This window comes from Strigops habroptila, chromosome Z, assembly GCF_004027225.2.
Source record: "Strigops habroptila isolate Jane chromosome Z, bStrHab1.2.pri, whole genome shotgun sequence".
NCBI lineage: Eukaryota > Metazoa > Chordata > Aves > Psittaciformes > Psittacidae > Strigops > Strigops habroptila.
In genome coordinates this window covers 92,693,182-92,713,934 of record NC_044302.2, presented here as the reverse complement: position 1 = coordinate 92,713,934, position 20,753 = coordinate 92,693,182, and the positions used below count along the sequence as shown (strand labels likewise).

General features: G+C 50.2%; 2 protein-coding genes across 8 annotated transcripts in view; one reads left to right on the top strand and one right to left on the bottom strand.

The window, feature by feature from the left end:
* Positions 1–3,650: 3,650 nt before the first annotated feature.
* The window catches only part of UBAP2 (ubiquitin associated protein 2), a 109,955-nt gene continuing 92,852 nt past the window's right edge, over positions 3,651–20,753 (bottom strand). For all 7 annotated transcript variants that reach the window (XM_030511756.1, XM_030511757.1, XM_030511752.1 and 4 more), the window contains 7 exons: positions 12,140–12,218; positions 10,463–10,677; positions 8,955–9,054; positions 8,764–8,871; positions 7,236–7,303; positions 6,145–6,336; positions 3,651–4,881 (listed from right to left, as the gene is read on the bottom strand). In XM_030511756.1, coding sequence (XP_030367616.1) covers positions 4,786–4,881; positions 6,145–6,336; positions 7,236–7,303; positions 8,764–8,871; positions 8,955–9,054; positions 10,463–10,677; positions 12,140–12,218 — 858 coding nt within the window. In that variant the 3' untranslated portion in view covers positions 3,651–4,785. The remainder of the gene's footprint in view (positions 4,882–6,144; positions 6,337–7,235; positions 7,304–8,763; positions 8,872–8,954; positions 9,055–10,462; positions 10,678–12,139; positions 12,219–20,753) is intronic.
* LOC115619469 (interferon-like) lies at positions 19,427–20,452 on the top strand. Its single transcript, XM_030511761.1, has one exon. It carries the CDS (start codon positions 19,860–19,862, stop codon positions 20,433–20,435), a length of 576 nt encoding a protein of 191 aa, XP_030367621.1. The 5' UTR covers positions 19,427–19,859; the 3' UTR covers positions 20,436–20,452.

The window sequence follows — 20,753 nt, the reverse complement described above, 5'->3', positions numbered from 1 at the left end:
CAGGCTCCTGCATGGTTTTGGGAGCTCTTGGCAGAGCTTAGGGGGGGATCCGGCTTGCTCGTGTCTGCAGAACCCTCTTCCCCAGTCGCTCAGCACCCTCACCCCGTTGCAGCGTGCTGCTCGTGTTCGGCTGTGGTGCAGTGGCCCCAGTTCACCCTTTGCATGCTCCTCCTGTGCCGAGCCTGCACCTCCAGCAGCAGGGCCGAGGTGCGAGACCCTCCATCCACACAGGTACAGAGGTGGTTTTACCCTGACAGAGCTGCAGGCTCAGGCTCTTGCTTATGTCTCCCCTTGGTGTATCTCAGGGCTTTCAATGGTACGTCACCGGGGTGCTTTGCCTGGGAGTAACCTTTGTTCCGTGATCAGCTCCGTGGCTGTGTCCCGGGGGGCGAGGAGGAGCGGGATGGGAGCGAGCGCCCGGATGGAGAGCAGGGGAGGGCAGCCCTCGGGGCGGTGAAGGCTGGTGGGCTCTCCTGTAAGTGAGCAGGGCAGACGTGTTTCCAAGACACTGCCTGGCTGGGATGTGCTGCAGCAGGGACAGCCCCTGCGGTGACACCTTGTCCCCCAGTGCTCCCCAGTGCTCCCGTGACCCCTCTGCCTCCTGCCTGCATGTTACCTGGGGAGGCAGCCAGACCCCTCCTGCAGCATCCTGCAAGAGCTGCCGCAGCTCATCCTTCTTCCAGCAAGGATAGGCTCAGCCCCTGTGTTTCTGATGCTGGAAGGGGGGGCTCCCCTGCACCAGCGATGGTGTGGGGCACCCCCAGTCCTGGGGCTGCATGGGGATAGGGAAACCAGCCTCCATGGTTCAGGTGCTGTTTGGAGGGTGAAGGAGCAGAGTGTGGCTGTGCTCATGGCTTGAAATGAGGATACTGCATCTTTCAGGATTCCCCTTGTACTTTTGACCGTCTTCACTGTATACTCTCCAGTGACTTGTATTTTCAAGCTTGGTGTTGTAAAATGCATTATCATGACTCTTCCGTTACCTTTTCTTTTTTTAAACACAACAAAAGCAACCTATTTTGAGAGCTCCTACATTGAACAGACTGATTTCTCTTTCCCGCTGTCCTGTGCGGTGTCATTGCTTGTTGACTTGCTGGTTTCCTTTTTTCTTGAGATATACAAACTGAAGTATGAGGGGTTTTTTTTTTTTTAAACTATTTAAGAGATTGCAGAAAAAATGTTTACCTGATCTGTGTATTCTGGGGGTTTTATCTTAACCCTTTTCTCCTGTCACGGCTGATATTAGCGTTTACATTTGCAACTACAGGCCCCTTCAAATGCAGTTTTCAACCATTCTGAAACCAGCAGGGTACACTAGATTTCTAAGTAGTTTTCTTAGGTGAAAGCCCAGATGTTTTTCCTTTTTGTTTTTCTTTTTCTCTTCAGTATAATTTACCAGAAATAATTAACTGATGCATTTTTGTGTTGTCTTCCCCTTCAGTAGTTATATTTTGTCTTTTCTGCACATCTGTCTACTAATAAAAATGTGAAATGAAAACTTCCCTGGCCTGTTCCTTCACTGTTGATCGGGCTGGTTCGGTTACATGGGTTGCATAAAGGCTTAGGTAACATCTGTTCGCAGGTTCAGTATCAATGCCATACACATAATTAGCTGGAAGGTGATGGGAAGATAAAGCTGCTGTTTGACAGATGCTTGCCTAAGCCCCAGGCTAAAAGGATGAACTGATTTAGAGAAGGGCTTTGACAGCAGGCCCTGGGCTTTGCTGTTGAGAAACCTAAAACCAGCGGGACCGTGGTTCAGTGCCTCATGTGCCCCCAGCAGGGGTGCAGGACATGGGGCAGAGCTGCTGCTGCCATGGGGCTGGGGTGTTGTGGGGGCAGGAGCAGAGCTGGGACAGGGGCTGGGACCTCATCCAGAAGCTTGGCAGAGGAATCGAGGTCATCACCCAGTGCCACAGGGAGCTCAGTGGCTTCCTGTGACCTCCAGAGTGAAGAGGTTTGTTTTGCAATGCCGGGCTGCTGCAGCCAGGCTAAAATTAGGAGAGCACATGTGCGAGAGCTGCACTTGGCATCGCGTGCAGCACAGCAACTGCTGAGTCAAATGTGGCCGTGGCCCGAGCGCTTTGGGTTCACAGCCGTGCTGGGGGAATGGTGGTGGCATTGCAGGAGTTTCGATGTTGGACAACAGGTCTGAGAGGGATGGTGGCTGGCTCGTACCTCCTGCCTGGTGGCTCCATCCAGCAGATGGAGGGGGAGGCACGAGAGGCAGGACACACTCTCCAGCCCAGCCTGCACCCCCCCCCCAACTGCCCCTTTCCTTGGTGGCCAAGTGCCCATGAGCAGCCTTGGCTCTATCATCAGCCTGGGGAAGGAACAGGGGCCTAGGGAAGCGCTGCAGAAGAACCCAGCAGGTCCAATAGCGTAAGGAAATGGGAAAACATCCTGTTTGTTTAGTCTGGCCCACAGCCTGTGGCTGACTGCAGGGTGCAGAGCACCCCAGGGCAGGTGGGAAGGGGCCTTTGCTGCCTTGTGCTGGGGATGAGGAGGGAGCTGGAGGCCATCACAGCCCATGGCCGCCAGGAGCGGAAGTTCTCCCTTTTTGGTGCCCACAGCCATGGCCAAGGATGGACACTGCAGCTGGGAGAGCAGCAGAGCACCGGCTGCAGTCAGCCCTTGGCAGCTGCTCTCCAACAAGCCCGAGGCTCAGGGGGCTGCTGTGCACCGGCACCGACACTGAACGTTGCCTTTTGCCACTGTGTGGAACCCGGCACATAAGCAAGGACTGACCTACACCTACCAACACCACAAGCGTGTGCTGCACGCTTTGGGGAGTGCGTTTTCCAGAGCACCTCCTGTGAGGCTGCAGCCCTGATGCAGGTGAAGGAGGTGCCATTGCTGTCAGCCCTTGTACGACCTGGCAGCAGGGCCCCAGCCTACAGGAACATTTGTGTCCTCCTTGACATTCAGATCCTGAAGCTGGTGGCACTGGGACAGCAGCTGCCAAGGGCTCACAGCAGCTGCTGAAGTTCAACCAGTATCAAAACATGAGCTGGGGCAGAGGAATGCCAGTGCTGCTCATGGCGTGCTGCTCAGAGGTAAGGGGAGGGCTGAGCAACACACTGACTGTGGATCCTACAGGACCTGAGCACTGGTGAAAGTGTAACTCTTAAGAACGAAAAGTGGTTTTCGTGGTAGACACAGATTCATCATTGTTTCTTCTTCTGGGTCTTGAAACACCATTGGGAAGTGCAAAGAAGCCCTTCCCTGCTGTGTGGACACGTACAGCTTCACCTCTACACACTGTCTCTGCTGCCTGGGGCCACGATGCTCAGGTTGAGCTGGGGCAGGGGCTGTCCCTCTCTGACCGTGCTGGTGGAGGCCACGGACCTCACAGCAGTCCTGCCTTACCCATCCCATCTGCTCCACAAGGATTTGCACAGAGCACAGGGCCAGAGGACACCACAGGCACAGGTTGACGGGCATGGCACGAGTCAGGGCGCTGCCCAGGGCCCCATCTGACTGAGCACCGAGGTACACTCACCTTGGCTGTGGTGTTCAGCTTCCCCTGCAGCCCTATGTGCTGCTCTCACCCTCCCAGCTCAGCGGTTGTTGGGAGGAGCAGGGGGAAAAGGACAGGCTGTGAAACCAAAACTGGTCCTGGAACCCTTGAAAATGCAGACAAACACCAGTGATATGCTCAGATCTTTATTAGGTGGAGGAAGGGGTAGAAAGAAATGAAACTTCTAAAACATTCACCGCACTGGTGTAGGACCACTGTTTTAAAAAAGTGGGAGGGATAGGTGAAGTTTCCATCCAGTAGCTCTGGCTTTCCTGGGCAGGGTGGCTCAGGGCAAAAAGAGGTACAAGACACAGCTTATACTTTTATTTAAGAAACCGCTACACAGTTTTTGCCTCTAATGGTGCAAAGGAGGTTCCAGGACACACTGAGCCATCCACAGTCTCTTGCTAGAGAAACAGAAAAAAAAACCCAGAAAAAAAAAAAAAACCCCAAAACCCAAAAACAACCAAAAAAGGGAAAACCCCTTTTAATTTTTATTATTCAAAAAAATTAATAATGTGAGGCTGCAGCTCAGGGCCACAGTGACGAAACTGCCCACAAGACATCATCTTCCACAGCAGGAGGGAGGCAGGAGACAAAAGAAAGGGGAAGGCCCACAAAACACGTTTTTTTCACTCATTCTTTCCCCCCCCACAACCTGTTTAAAGGACAGCTATATTGGGGGCTGAGGGGAGAAATCAAACCAACAGGACACATCTTGATTCGTTTGGGTGGAAAGGGGCAGGCCTCCTTATTTGCCTGAATTTAGAACTGCATTAAATAAACGGGCTCCAGCTCCAAAAAAAAAAAAAAAACCAAAAAAAAAAAAGGTACAGTTTATCTTTGACAGAGGTATAAAGCCCACAGAGCTTAAAGAAAGAACAAGGAAGGATGCCCTGGTACAGATGGGAAATGAATAATTAGTTTTCCTACAAAAAAAAAAAAAAAAAAACAGGCTGCAAGATGCAGAAAAACCACATTTAGGCTCTATTACATTTACAAATACATACATAAATATATTACATACAACAGCAACTCAAAGAGGAAGCAGGCGAGTCACACAGAGGATGGATGGCTGGCTGCAGTTCTCCCCGCACAGATGTTTGGCTGAGCAGTTACTTCTCCTAATAATTCCAGGAATGGGCTTCAGCTTCTTTTTTTTTTTTTTCTTTTTTCTCTTTTCTTTTTTCTCTTTTCTTTCATTTTTTCTTGTTTCTTTTTCTCCTCCTCTCCTTCCACTCTCTCCCTCCTCCCCGGTGTTGGATTTAGTTTGTCCAGTATGGAGAAGTGCCATAGGCGGTTTTGGTAGCCTGAGACTTTTGCTGCATGGTGCTGGGTTGGTTGCGTTGGCCAGATCCACCCTAGAAGCAGGAAACAGAAGAGATAGAGGCATCAGCTGCCATAGGAAGAAGAGCCCATCTGAACATCACCAGAGGAGCTGCCACCCCAGGGAACAGCCCTTAGTGCCCACCAATGCAGTGGTGCTCCCCCGGAACTGACCCGTTGCTACCCTGCATCTCCATGTCTCGCAACCCAGGATGAGCAGCCACAGAGACACCGAAGCAGGAACATGGGGATGCACCACACCACTGCCTCCCACCCAAGACAGGTTCAAGCACAAGGAAGGAGAGGAGCAGGAGTGGGGACAGCAAAGGAGCTCCCTCTCTCAAGGTGAACAGACGTGGTGCACCAGCCAAGGACGTCACACACGCAGAGCAAGAAGTAATTTCCTATTTCTGGACTGCAAGGCACACACTCTGTTTTTTCAGGGAACATTAATAGTGAGGAAAGGAAACGCATGAGCTGGTGAAACCAAATCAGAGCCGATACGCAACGTGTAAGGGGATGCTGGACTTTATCTCCCAGGGCTATCGTACAAGTGCTCACATCCTGCTCTCCTGACGCAGCACTTGCCTCAGCCTCGCACCTCACAGCCCATCTCTCCACACCCCACATCAGGACGGCCTCTTCACATACTCTCAGGCTAGCTGAGGCTGGCAGGGACCTCTTGAGGTATCTTGTCCAACCCCTGAGCCTATTGTTCTCCAGGCTCAGCAGTTCCAGCCCTCTCAGCCTTTCCTCACGGGAGGGGTGCTGCAGTCCTTTCACCATCCTTGTGCACCTATGTTGAACTCTCCTCAGTATGTCCATGTCTCTCTCATTCTGGGGACCCCAGAACCGGACACAGCACTCCAGCTGTAACCTCACCAGTGGGGAAGGATCAGCTCCCTTAACCTGCTGGCAGTGCTTTGCCTAATGCAGCCCAGGATTCCACTGTCCTTCTCTGGGGCAAGGGCACACTGTTGGCTCATGGTCAATGTGGTGTTCACAAGGACCCCCAGGACCCTTCCTGCAAAGCTGCATTGGCCCCCAGCATATACTGGTGCATGGGGTTGTTCCTTCCCAGAGGCAGGACTCAGCACTTCCCCTTGCTGAACTTCATGACGTTCCCTCCCCAACTTGGTCAACAGCAAATCTGTCAATCTGCAATCACTGTCAATCCCTTTTCCCAATGAGCAAAGCAAAGACCTAGAAGGAAGCAAAACCCTGCTAAACCCTCCTGGGATGCAGGAGGAGCAATCTGTCCTCAGGCACACTGTAGAGGCAAGAAGGGGCCAACTCACCTGCCCATCTTGCTGAAGATGATGATGCAGCAACTGGGAATGAGGCTGCTGATGCGCAGGGAGGATATGGAGAAACGGGGCTGGAGCATAACCGGGGGCAGCACCAGGGTTCAGGGGCCCAGTCGATCCAAGAGCAGAGGGCAGGCTGAAAGGAGGTGGTGTACCAGCATGGAATCCCTGCTTGTCAAACGTCTGCATGGGAGGTAAGGGGGACAGTGTCAGAGACTGATGTGAGCAGCCCCACAGTGACCAGGTAAGAACAAGAGTGGCCCAAACACATCACCTGAACCTTTCCCCAACCCCATGAGCAAGCCAAGTCACATCAAATACTTGCAATCACTTCAGCAAAGGAGTTCAGGAGTTTCAGCTCCTGTCCTCACCCATGTTTCTGCACTAATGTCTCCAACATTTTATTTCTATTTCCACAGCTACTGTGCTCTTTTTCTCACTGACCTCTTTTTACTCAGTGGGACACGGGATGACAGCAGCTGCCTGAAATTAGTCCTTCACACATTGCAGGGGCTCAGCCTCGACCTACCAGGGCAGCCCAACAAAAATGCAAGAACACTTGCAGTAAGATTTTCCGTCCCGTGGCCCCTGGTTGACCCCTAACACTAGCATGTAGCTGAGAGATGGCTTCCTATTTGTAAGCATGGATCACAGCCAGACACTAATTACCCTGGCTGAGGGTGCAGGGAGGAGAAAATGGGAGCTGGACATAAGCCCACCACACCTTGTCAAAGCCCTTCCTGCCTTCCCTGGGAAGCTGTATGCTCTGCATGGCCACAGGATGGCATGGCACAGAGGCCCTCGGGTATTTGGGGTAGTGCTGTGCCGGTGCAGGGTGGTTGGAACTAGGTTATCTTAAGGTCCCTTCCAACCAAAACCATTCTGTGATTCTATGACTCTGTGTGCCAGCAGCCGCTGTCAGGAGCTGACAGGGCAGAAACGGTGGGACAGAGGGTAAGACTCACTCCAACAGCAAACAGAACCAGAAATGCCATGGCCTGCTGACCCCGAGATCCTGCGAACAGATGGGGACCATCAGCCTGGCCTCAGGCCATGCAGGAGGAGAGCCCAGTGTTGCTCACCTGAGTCTTGTTATAGACTGAGCCACTGATATCAGGCACACCTGTGTTACTTGAGGTCACTGAAACACCTGGAAAACAAGAAACAAGCCACCAACAATGAGAAAGTCAAACACCACCCAGCACGAGCCAATGCTTTGCTGCTGGCACCTCCAGTGGCCACAGTGGGTGCTCCTTTACCCACAGCCACTGCTCCTCATGCCACACTGCTGCTGCTGGCCAGCCCTGGGGGACCCCTCTGCTCTCAGACCCCATATGGGAACAGAAGAAAGGGCTTGGTTCCTCACTCCTGCTGGAGCGGGAACACAGCCCACCGGGATAAATCACCCATGTCCACAACTGCTTGGGTTCAAAGCACTTCACCAGGCAGCACTGGCTGCACCGAACACTCATAAACTCACAAAAACACAGCTTTCCCCTAGAATCAGGGATGCATTTGGCTCTACTGCAGCATTCAAGAGCTTTCCAGTAGTATGCTGAGCAATGAGACTCAGCACCTGCTACACATTTGAGCCTGTTGTCCTTTCACATCCTGCAGAAGGGTGAGGTCTGCAATGCTCTTCTGATTCAGGCTGGCTTCCACCTGGACCAGCTGCTGCCACAACAGGCTCAGAAACACTCACTTACCAGCAAGGTGGCTCTCAAACCAGGCACTTATTCACAGTCTTGTAAAGACTGTCTCCAATCATTCCACTTGGATCAGGATAAAACCAGTGATTCCTTTGGCCAGTGAATCAGAGGACTGCACTTGGAGGGTGTGCACTGTGCTAAGGTTGCCCCTTTCTCAGGAAAAGGGGGCTCCTTTTTGGATTGCTCCTCCACAGAGGAGAGTGTGATAATTGGCTGAAGACAGTTCAGTTGGTGTTTCAAATGCACAGCAAATGCTTGGTATTTGCTTAAGCCCAGGGATGAACTAGTTAGTGCTAAGCAGTTCAGTAAACATTTCTCAGGCCTAACCAGCGTGTGCAGAATAAAGCTTTCATGTAAGCTGTATAAATTCTTCAGCCTTTGCAGTCAGAAAGGAAACACTTCCAGGCATGAAACAATGCAATGAGTTAACAGGGAATACGCACAGCAGCTGAAACAACAGCCCAGATGTGTGAACTGCCCTGCTTGCCCCTAACACACAGCTGTCTTAGGTGCCTACGAAGAAACTCAAAATCTAGTCTTCATTTGGCAGAGGACCATTTCAGCAGCAGCATCCAGCTGCTTAGGCTTCCAAAGCACAGCACTGCTGCAGGACCACTATTCTTCAGCAAAGTAAACTTTGGCAGTGGAAACAGTTCACCATGTCTCCCGTGTATAATTGTGGACAAAGCTGTGCATCAGCCACACAGATCCTTACACAAAGTTCAGCCGCGAGGTTTAGAAGGAACAACCGGGCCACTAAAAAAGCATTTTGTATACGGGAGATGGAGAAACAGCTTGGATCATGACCCTGTTTAGAGCTGGCTGCTGTGTTGACTGCACAGCACTGGGAATCGGCCCTACTAACTCCCACTGAAGATCAACCTCAAGTCTCATGTGTTACCTTTCCCAGGTCCAGTGCCAGCAGATTTGTTTTGTGCTTGAGATGACCCACTGTAGCCTCCTTTGCTGTAATCTCCAGCTGCTGTTCCCTGCGTTAAGTCATCATAGCCTGCCGGTGTGTACAAGACAAGGTGTTAGAGTGTGCAAGCAGCTGGGCAGGCACTCACGTGAGAGGCGCAGTGGTGAGCATACCTGCCCCGTAGCCGTGCTGCCCATAGCCACTCGCTTGCTGGAAAGGAGTCGACGCAGTGTTCAGGTTGACTCCATGCTGTTTTGCAGATGCTGGAGGTACCTGGACAAAGGAAGGGAACAAAGGCCCCGTTAACTGGAGAACAGCATGTAAAACACAAGCTGCCTCTGCCATCTAGTGGGGAAGGTGCCTCCACCTTATGTGGGAAATTTACTAGGGAGCTGGGAGAGCTGGGATGGCACTGGACATGGCACTTATGCTTTCAGCAATAGCTATCTATAGTTTAGTGCAACTACAGTTATAGTTTATAGTTATAGGATTAGTGCAAGCTAGAGCCATCCCTCTGTCTGCAGAGTAACCATGTCTCAGAACAGGCTGCTTATTTCTTTCATACACTTAATGTAAACAGCAAATTCTTACCCACAAACCCAAGAAGGAGCAACCACAGTGCCCTCCCTCCAGAATCAAATAAAACATCAATTCCTGCCTGTGGCTGTTTCATAAAGCACTGTCCTACGGGGCCCGAAAACAGAATCATCTACCCTTCCTGCCTGGAGCATCACCTTTTCCCAAATAACCTTCTTCCTACTGAGACTACCAGTACTGCCCTCTGACTTAGTGGGGTCTCCTCTAACCTTGAAAGGATTTCCTAGGCTCTCTGAGCTAACTGACTCAGCTTTGGGTCTCCCCTGGACTCTCCAGAGACTGGTAAGGGCTTTCAGGATCACTGAGTCAATGAGCTGTAGCTTCTCCTATTTGCAGTAACCTCTGCAGGAGTCCATCAGCTCTGCATTTTAAATTTCCTGTTTTCTTGGGGAAGGGACAGCAGCTATTTTTTCAAGCTTGCATGTTTTTGGAGGTCTCTTGCAGGCTGGGGAAGATAATGCTACACACCATTCTCATGAGACCCCACCTGAGTACTGGATCCACTTCTGGGGTCCCCAGTGCAAGAGAGAGAGATAGAACTATTAGGGCAGGTCCAGAGAAGGGCCACAATGATGCTCAGAGGGCTGGAGCACCTCTTGTAGGGAGACAGGATGAGAGAGCTGGGGTTGTTCAGCCTGAAGAAGAGAAGGCTCCGGGGATAACTTATTGAGACCTTTCAATACTTAAAGGGGGCTTATAGGAAAGATGGAGAAAAAACTTTTTACCAGGCCTTTACTGACAGGACAAAGGGCAACGGTTTTAAACTGAAAAAGAGTAGGTTTAAATTGGACATAAGGAAGGTATTTCTTATGACAAGGGTGGTGACACACTGGCACAGGTTGCCCAGAGAAGCTGTGGCTGCCCCATCCCTGGCAGTGTTCAAGGCCAGGTGAGACAGGGCTTGAGTAACCTGGTCTAGTGGAAGACATCCCTGCTCATTGCTGGGCAGTTGGACCAAATGACCTTTAAAGGTCCCTTCCCACACAAACCATCCCATGACTCCAAGATGTAGAAAGTTTGGGCTGGAGAGAGCAAAACCAGAGAGGCACGAAGGGAGGGTTATAGCTTAGGCTGTCACACTTACAAACATGGTTGGCCCATACTGGAATGCACTGGGTACACCGGGCACACCAGCATAGTAAGGTAACCCAGTGTAGCTGTACCCTGGGGGCAGGGTTGGGTTGAGGAAGGGCTGCTGAGTCGTGTGGTGAGTCTGTGTCTGGTTCTGCTGCGGCTGGGCAAGCGTGGTCGCCGGAGCAGGGGAGGCAGAATCCCCACGGCCAAACTTCGTTACATCACCTGCAAAAGGAGGAACTGATCAGAAAAGCTATCCAAGCTACTCTGAAAGTGGAGGACTCACAAGGCTGAAATCCTCTGAATACAAGTAGACCACTACAGAATAGAGCACATCCTACGCTTGAAAGCCTGCAGTTGTTCATGGGAAGCACTCTCCTGGTCTCTGTTCCTGACAGCCACAAAGACATTGCATGCTTGTGGCACTGAGCTCTGTGCTGTGGCTAATCCACTGATACAGTGGAGATAATCAATACTTACCTATCTCACACGGTCTAAGCAGATTCATTACTATCAGATCATTGGAATAAAACATGCTAAAAGCAGAAGTATGGTAAATAGCCAAAAAGCAAATGGTTGTTGGGTTAAAGTGTGACTCTCCTGGAGGTTAAACTGATTAGCTAAGCTTCATGGGCTGAAAGCAAGTTAGAATTTACAGGCAGTGATAGGTATATTTTTGTCAATGTCTGTTTATTTGTCAAGCATGACTAGTTAAGATGTCTGGTTCCTCACACCACCAAAGTTCTGGAGACAGTAGCTGAAGGCCAGGAAAGCAAGGCTTGCATCGTGGGCCACCTTATTGAAGAAGTAGGAAGGGAAATTTGGTTAAAACCCCAAAAGCAGCCTCCTGAGAGAAGTGATTACGAAGCAGAAAACTCTTGAACACTTGCATTTTCTGGCAGCCTACAGAACAGCATGCTCACATCTTTTTTAGGGAGGTTACATACATCAATCACATTATCTTATTCTCAGCCAGTACCCCTTTTTGTTGGTTACCAAAAAGTATGACAACACTTAACACCATCAATATAGGAATTGTACTGTGTATGACTACAGTTTTACGTTGTAATCAGGTCGCAGTGGATAAAAACCACTGGCTGAAAATCCTGGATAGCATTAATGTCATCTCTGCACACCAAAAACTGAAGAGCAAGATCAGGAATGAGGAAGGGCTTCCTAAACCACGTGCTTTTGTGAATGAAATCCTTTAGATTTGGGGAGGGTGAGGGACAGCCTGCTAAATGGGAACATAACAGTGCTAAAATAGCAGTAACGAGGTATAGGGTGCTGCTGAGGGGAGTCTATTCCAGTGCCACAAAAAAGGAAAGCAAGCCAGTTGAATTTTGAGAAGAATGATAAAGCTATGGAATATCTTTCAAGCACCTGTATCTGCTCAGGAAGGCCACCATATGACATAGCGTTTCCATTCATAACAATTCTGCGCTTGTTCTCAAAGGCTATCCAGCTAATTCCCAGAAGTCACAGATGAATTAATGACCAAACCCATGAAGAAATATCATTGTCAGGGTTGAGAGGGAGATGCTCACTTCTGTCTGTCTAGTTTGGACTGATGGGTTTAACTGATTACAATAAGGAAAAACAATTGCTCTTTCAGCAATGGCAGGATGACCTGCATTTAGAAACCAGCACATCTCACTCACCATCCTCACCTTTAAACAGCACTCACCTGAGTACGGGTTGTTAGCAATGCTCCCATCTCTGCCTGTCAAGGTTGCTGGAGCAGGGAATGTAATTCCGTAGTAATCCTTGGAAAGAGACAACATCATTTATTAATAGTTGAAACCATAACAAAGATGGACAGCTCTTATGAACCCTGCATTATAAGCATAAGAAAATTTGTCAGGAAAGAACTAAAGGAAGTTTGGGCAGAAGCTGACTTTATTGCTTACAGCAGAGCTTTAGATTTACCTGGATCCTCAACTTCAAAATAAACCTACTTTATGATGTTTTTAGTGTTATATAACAAATAACTTCATCTCTTAATGGTAAGTTACAGACAATGACTACACACTTTCCCCTCCCAACCCTCAGCTCTGAGCTGTCATATTCCAGTGAGAAGACTCTTCCAGCACCCGGAAGAGCAACAGACCATTGTGAGCCAAAGACCTGGGGTCAGCCAGGACTGTAATCATAATGTGGATGTAGTCTAAAGCTTTTACCCTTGTGCCATGCCCTATTTTCTAAAAGTGGAAATACCAGCTAGGAAACCAGCACAAACATTTAAAAACAAACCAAAAAAAAAAAAAAAAGGGGGGGGGTGGAGGTGGGGGGGGAGAAAATAGTTAAAAAGAGTTACTACCAGATGACTGGGAAATTTATTTAAACTAGGATTCAGGAGAACTCAGATCAGTAGTCTCCAAAGTGGGATGTGAAAGACAATCCATTGGGGTGCATGAAGAAAATGGTTTTAGTACCATTAGTAAATAAAATTAAAAAAAAAAGTGCTTGTTTAACCTTTAATCCTTTTTTAATTTTTATTTTTGTGTATGCTTTATAACAGCCACATTAGCATAGTATTATACGTATATAATTTAGAAATACAAATATATTGGGGATGAGTGCTCACAAATTTTTAACTGATGGGGTGTGCAATCAAAAAAGGTGCAGACCACTGCCTTAGGTTATTCTTCTAAGTCTTCTACAGGAAAGTAAGACAGTCCTCATCCTAGATAGTCTGCACTCCGAGATCATAGGACATGTCAGCAAAAACAAAGCAGCATTTTGACCTCAGTTTGGGAGAAAAAGAGAAAAGTTTGCCCTTCGCCCCTTGGGTGAACTCCACATATGGGGCTAGTACTCTACTATACATTTTTCCTTGTAATTCTCACGGTTTACTCCTCATCACCTCTGATGCATCGAGATGTAACCATTTCCACCCATCTCCAACACTGAAAATCCCAGACTGGTTTGAGTTGGAAGAGACCTTAAAGCTCATCCAGTTCCAACCCCCTGCCATGGGCAGGGACACCTTCCACTAGAGCAGGTTGCTCCAAGCCCCTGTGTCCAACCCGGCCTTGAACACTGCCAGGGATGGGGCAGCCACAGCTTCTCTGGGCACCCTGTGCCAGCGCCTCAGCACCCTCACAGGGAAAAGCTTCTACCTTATGTCTAATCTAAATCTCCCCTCTGTCAGGTTAAAGCCATTCCCCCTTGTCCTGTCATTACCTGCCTTTGTAAATATCTCCTCTTCAGGTTTCTTGTAGCCCCTTTAGGCACTGGGAGCTTCTCTAAGGTCTCCCCTTCAGGAGCCTTCTCTTCTCCAGGCTGAACCAGCCCAGCTCTCTCAGCCTGTCTCCAGAGCAGAGCTGCTCCAGCCCTCACAGCATCTCCATGGCCTCCTCTGGACTCACTCAAGCAGGTCCATGTCCCTCTTGTGTTGGGGGCCTCAGAGCTGAATGCAGTATTCCAAGTGGGGTCTCACCAGAGCACAGTAGAGGGGGAGAATCACCTCCCTTGACCTGCTGGTCACGCTCCTTTTGATGCAGCCCAGCATACTGTTGGTTTCTGGGCTGCGAGCACACACTGCCAGGTCATGTTGAGCTTCTTGTCAACCAACACCCCCAAGTCCTTCTCCTCAGGGCCGCTCTCAATCCATTCTCTGCCCAGCTTGTATTTGTGCTTGGGATTGCCCCAACCCAAGGAAAAACATCCTCTTCCTTCATACCTGCCTTTGCAAATTCCCTGGCACCTCAAGTGCTCTCTCACAGTTGACAGCACCTTCTACCTTTCTGTATTTCTGTGCATCACCTCCATTTCCTACACCCAATCCTCCATCACTGAGCATGAAACAATCCAACAAAGATTTAGTATTGCAGGTGCTTCTGTAAGTTGAAACAGTGCCATATTTCATCATCCTTTCATTCCCAGGTAATTCCACCTTATCAACTCTGGCATGAACCATTTATAAAATACAACCAAATTAACATTAAAAGTCTTAGAGCACCACTCCCATTTCATTCCAAGGAAAAAGTCAACAAAAACAGACTGGGAGAAGACATCTGAGCAGGATTCAGTGGAGAGGGACTCTTCATCGGGGACTGTAGCTAGAGGACAAGGGGTGATGGGTTTAAACATAAACAGGGGAAGTTTAGGTTAGATATAAGGAAGTTCTTTACTGTGACGGTGGTGAGGCGCTGGAACAGGTTGCCCAAAGAAGTGGTAAATGCTCCATCCCTGGCAGCGTTCAAGGCCAGGTTAGACAGAGCCTTGGGCAACATGGTCTAGTGTGAGGCATCCCTGGCCATGGCAGGAGGGTAGCACCAGATGATATTAAGGTCCTTTCCAACCCAAACCATTCTATGATATGAACTGGAAATGACACACTAGCATTTTTCCCCTATATAAACTGGATAAAATATAACCAAATCCACATGAGAACAGGGTCTAAGGATTGCAATTATTCCCACCGCCCCTGAGGTGGGGGAAAAACACACCAGCACTGCACATCCCTATGCGACATACCTGTGCATACAACATCCAAAACAAAAAATCTTTACAAAATAAGGGTGCAAGCCAGTTATCTTTGCACTTCATGCCTACCCATAGGAAAATGCCAGCAGAGATACTCTGCTCTTCAGACAACATGGGTATTTTTTGACCCACAGAAAGCATGCAGAAGGTGCCTAAAACTGAAATATCAGGAATACATTCAGAAGATGAGACAGAAAATGAATGAAAAATGATAAGTGATCTGACGTAATAGGGTTAAGCTCCACCAAGTAGCTCGCTAGGTACCACACACACCAGTCAACGCACATGTAAGACCTCTGCTACCCAGGCAGCCTGCAACAGACCAACAGAAAAGATGGCATATCCCAATGTAATACCAAAAAAAACTCCAAACCACAACCCAAAAAAACACAGCATTGACAGCATTTGAGAATTTACAGCATTGACATGCTGATTAATTAATTGAGTTTAATTAAAAAAAGAATCCCCTCCCAAACCTCAGGAGAAATCCCCATCCTCCTGTATCAGCAGCCACCGATACTGCTCGCTGCTGAAAGATTCCCTGGAAGCAGTGACAACTTTCAATTGGAACTCTGCCCACTTTCACTTTCGAGATGTAAGCAGACCGGCACATCAAAGACAAATATTCCCACATGCTCCTACAACACTTAATGTTGTTTAATTTCTACAGTAAATACGAAACATAATAATCCCCCCAAAATCTAGAAATCACAACCACTGCATGAATAGTTGAAAAATGGCATTTATGCATTTGTTTGTAAATATCAACACACTGAGGAGAAATAGCTTGGGAAATTTGAAAACTGACAGCTGACTCCAAAAGTATTCTGTGAGGTATTTGCAGAGAGAGGAGAAACTCTTCCACAGCAAGGCTGTAGATGTTACAGAGAAAGGAAAAGGAAAAGGAAAAAAGAAATAGAAAAAGTAGACTGGCACACTAAAAATATTTCCAGTATGAAATAAAGGAAAACATGCATTAACTCATACATACAAACAGAAAAAGACCATGAAATAAGAAAAATAGATGCGGGTAGGCAGAGAGGCTTGAAAATAAAACCAAAGAAAGGTAATGCACAAAATAGGCAAAAAGGAAATCCTGAAATGCATCCCAAAAGCCACATTTTCATATCCCCCACTGAACCGTAACAGCACGGCAGCTTGGGACCTCCCTGCACCCCAACAACATCCATGGGAAAGAACAAGCTCCTCCTTCCCTTCCTTAGAGCATGGGCAACCCCCTGCTCAGACTTTGACATGCACAAAAAAAGAGGCCTAAGGAAAAAGTAATCGGAAAGCAAAACTGAAAGTGGAAATAGGGAAATCCTCTCTAGAAGATGGTGATGATGAATGGAAAGCTGTCCCATACATAAAGCTGCCACCCAGCAGCACCCCCAGCACAGCGTCCATCCGAATCACCAACAAGCCTCAGCAGACTCCTGACCAGCGCCCCCCACGCAGCACCCACGGCCCACCATGCCTGCGCCCGCAACCCCACAGCCCCGCCTGCGGCGCGGTGCCCCGCCGCTCCTGCTCCTCCTGACGGCTCTCGCCACCGGCCTCGCCTGCCACCTCCGGCCTCCCCGCGACGACACCTTCCCCTGGCGCAGCCTCCAGCTCCTGCGCGACATGGCTCCCAGCCCCACACCGCCCTGCCACCACCACCAGGCGCCCGTCTTCCCCGACACCCTCCTGCACAACAGCCACCCGCAGCAAGCCGCCGCCACCGCCCTACGCATCCTACAGCACCTCTTCCACACCCTCAGCAGCCCCAGCACCCCCCACAACTGGCACAACGACGCACGGCACCAGCTCCTCAACAGCGTCGATCATTACATCCACCACCTGGAGCACTGCGTTAGACGCTTCCGAAGCCGAGGGCCCCGCAACCTGCTGCTCAAGATCAACACATACACCCATGCCATCAAGGTCTACCTTCATGCCCACAACCACAGCGCCTGCGCCTGGGACCACATTCGCCTCGAAGCTCACGACTGGCTCCAACGCTTGGACACACTCTTCCGGCAAATGAAGAGCTGATTCGCTCCCGCCCTCTGCCAACCCCACCAGCACCAAATGCCTGTCCTCAGCCAGCGCCGGTGGCCACAGATGGAGTGGAGGCAGCTGCAGCCTGGGCTGGGATCAGTCTGCATTGCCAGAGCTCTTCCAGGCAGGATCCTGCGCTGACAGGGAACGGGCATGACCACACTGAGGCTTAGAGTTGGGCTATGGCACAGCTGCACTGCGGATACTGCTGGGAAGGCAGGAGGGGACTGCTGTGCTGTATGCCTACGGACAGCCTATGGACGAGGGGATGGGAGAGGGGTGGTATTTATTACCTGTGGCAATATCCAGCCTATCCAGGCTGTGATCTCCCATGATGGAGGGGTAGGTCCCCATAGACAATGTGGGACTCTTGCACCAATGAAAGAACTCTTATTTATGTATTTATTTAGTTGGCCGTGGGCTTGCTTATTTATTTGTTTATTTATTTATTTATTTATTTATGTGCTTCCAGGAAATAAAGACTTTTTGTAAAAACAAAAAAGAAGGAAAAAGAGGTGGTCATCATGCATAGGCAATCTCCAGGAAGTCAGGGATGAGTCTCACTCCTGCAGCCCAGCCCACCAATGCCTTCTGCCCTGGCCAAAGGCCTCAAACAGCAACCTACTCTCAATGACCCACCATGGTCCTTCAAGCCTATAGGCATCTCCTGCTGACGCCAGACTCTGGGAGCACATGCTTGCCCAGAGGACATGATGCCTGCCCTGCATCCTCCTCCTCTCCCACCACCCACCCTCTTCCGTCTCAACCCTTTCCCACTACTAAGACATGATAGTCACTTCCTAACCATGACCCTATCACTAACCACCCTTCAGCAATGCCTCAGCACTGCTAGAGACCAAGCAGGGTAGCATGGGCAAGATGCACCTGAAAAAGGCATGGAGGAGACCCACCACGGACTATGCCATTTGGACAAGGAACAGCACACCAGTTCTACAAACCCCACACAAAAGCACAACTCCAGGCTGGACAGAGAATAGATTGAGAGGAGCCCTGAGGAGAAAGACTTGGGGGTGTTGGTTGACAAGAAGCTTAACATGACCTGGCAGTGTGCGCTCACAGCCCAGGAGCCAACTCTGTGCTGGGCTGTATCAAAAGGAACTTGACCAGCAGGTTGAAGGAGAGGATCCTGCCCCTCTACTCTGCTCTCATGACACCCCCTGCAGTCCTGCGTCCAGCTCTGCGGCAACAACACAAGAGGGACATGGACCTACTTGAGTGAGTCCAGAGGCCACGGAGATGCTCTCAGCCTGTCTCCAGAGCAACTCTGCTCTGGAGACAGGCTGAGAGAGCTGGGCTGGTTCAGTCTGGAGAACAGAAGGCTCTTTAAGGGGAGACCTTAGAGCAGCACCAGTGCCTAAAGGGGCTACAAGAAACCTGGAGAGGAGATATTTACAAAGGCAGGTAGTGACAGGACAAGAGGAATGTGTTTAACCTGACAGAGGGGAGATTTAGATTAGACATTAGGAAGAAATTCTTCACTATGAGAGTGGTGGGGCCCTGGCACAGGGTGCCCAGAGAAGCTGTGGCTGCTCCGTCCCTGGCAGTGTTCAAGGCCAAGTTAGATGAGGCTTGGAGCAACCTGCTCTAGCAGAAGGTGTCCCTGCCCATGGCAGGGGGTTGAAACTGAATGAGCTTTAAGGTCCCTTTCAACCCAAAACACACTGTGATTCTATGAACACCAAAAAAGAGACGAGGGAGATTGTGAGATGCCCATTCCTGAGGATATACCCAAAAGCACCATGAGAAAAGGTCATCAGCAACCTCCAGTGATATGACCTATCCTCAGCACAAGAATGCACTAAGGACCCTCCAGAGGAAAATACACCGCTGACATAAAATTTAAACAACAGGAAGAAATGATGCACGGACAGTGATAAAAATAAAATCAGAAACTAAGAAGTTTCTGTAGTATCAGGGGTAACATAATAATAAACACGCAAATGACCAGGAAAACCCTGAAATTTTGGGGAAAAAACTTGTCTGTAGAGAGTCTTTTGCTCCACACCACACAAAGAAACAGTGCTCAAAAAAATTCCTCAACAGGCAAAAATGGAAAATAAATTAATATATTCGCGGCTGAATATCCACCAGTGTTCAAAAAAAAAACTCTTTAGAAAAGATTCCTACTTCCCCAAAACCATGAGCTTCAAACTAGGAAAACGAAGCAAAGAGATTATAGAAGCTTCACCAATACAGATTCAGCACTAAAGTGCATAGACTGAGAACCATCTCTACGGAGCACATCTGAACAGAAGAAGCTCCTACAATCGCACAGAAATACATCTTTTAACAAATAACCAAAAAAATGAAAAATCAATGACGTAATCACAAGAAAACAACATGACAAATGTACCGAAACTAAAAAGCCACAACCAGTAATAAAGCCCAACACAAGGAAAAGGGAGCTGGGCAGGAAGGGAAATCCAGCACAACGCAACTGGAAAGAGACACAGCCGCACAGGAAAAGGAGAAACCACAGAAAAACCACACCAGCACCACTAGCGCCCCACGTGTGGCTGCCCCTCAGCGTTCACACCTCCATCAACCACTACAACCAAACTCCTGCCGGAACCGGCACCACACAAAACGCAACCACAAAGCACAGCCACGGACTTCCCCACCCAGAGCCACCCCAGAAAACGCTCTGCCCCACGAGCAGCACAGCCCCCAGACCAAACTGGAAACCACAGCCGGCAACTGGCCGCAAGTGGAAAGCGAGGAAGGGGAAGCCGCGCTGGCAACACATAAAGCTGCCGCCCGGCAGCACCCCCAGCACAGCGCCCACCCGCACCACCAACAAGCCTCAGCAGACTCCTGACCAGCGCCCCCCACGCAGCACCCACGGCCCCACCATGCCTGCGCCCGCAACCCCACAGCCCCGCCTGCGGCGCGGCGCCCCGCCGCTCCTGCTCCTCCTGACGGCTCTCGCCACCGGCCTCGCCTGCCACCTCCGGCCTCCCCGCGACGACACCTTCCCCTGGCGCAGCCTCCAGCTCCTGCGCGACATGGCTCCCAGCCCCACACCGCCCTGCCACCACCACCAGGCGCCCGTCTTCCCCGACACCCTCCTGCACAACAGCCACCCGCAGCAAGCCGCCGCCACCGCCCTACGCATCCTACAGCACCTCTTCCACACCCTCAGCAGCCCCAGCACCCCCCACAACTGGCACAACGACGCACGGCACCAGCTCCTCAACGGCCTCCAGCACCGCATCCAGCGCCTCCAGCACTGCCTGCCGGACAACGCCACGCTCTTCCCGGGACAAGGGCCCCGCAACGCGCTGCTCACCATCAACAAATACTTCCGACACATCCAGGACTTCCTGCGCGCACACAACCACAGCGCCTGCGCCTGGGACCACGTCCGCCTCGAAGCTCGCCTCTGCTTCCAGCACCTGCACAACCTCACCCGCACCACGCGCAATTAGCCCAGCGACACCCCGACACCAGCACCGCTGGGGCAGCGCCCGCACACACCCACCTCTGGCCTCACGCACCCACGGCAAGAGCCGCCGCGACACACGCACCGACCCCGCGCCTCCTGCGGACGCTGCTCCCCGACGCAACGGCTCTATTTATTGGCACATGCTGACACCTATTTATTCACCTATTTATTCACCTATTTATTCACCTATTTATTCACACCAAATAAAGACCTCTTGAGAAAACACCGCCATTGTCTCGCGTCTCACAAGTGCACCAGCCTCTGCTTGGGCTGGGAGGAAGCCACCTCTGCCCAACACCTA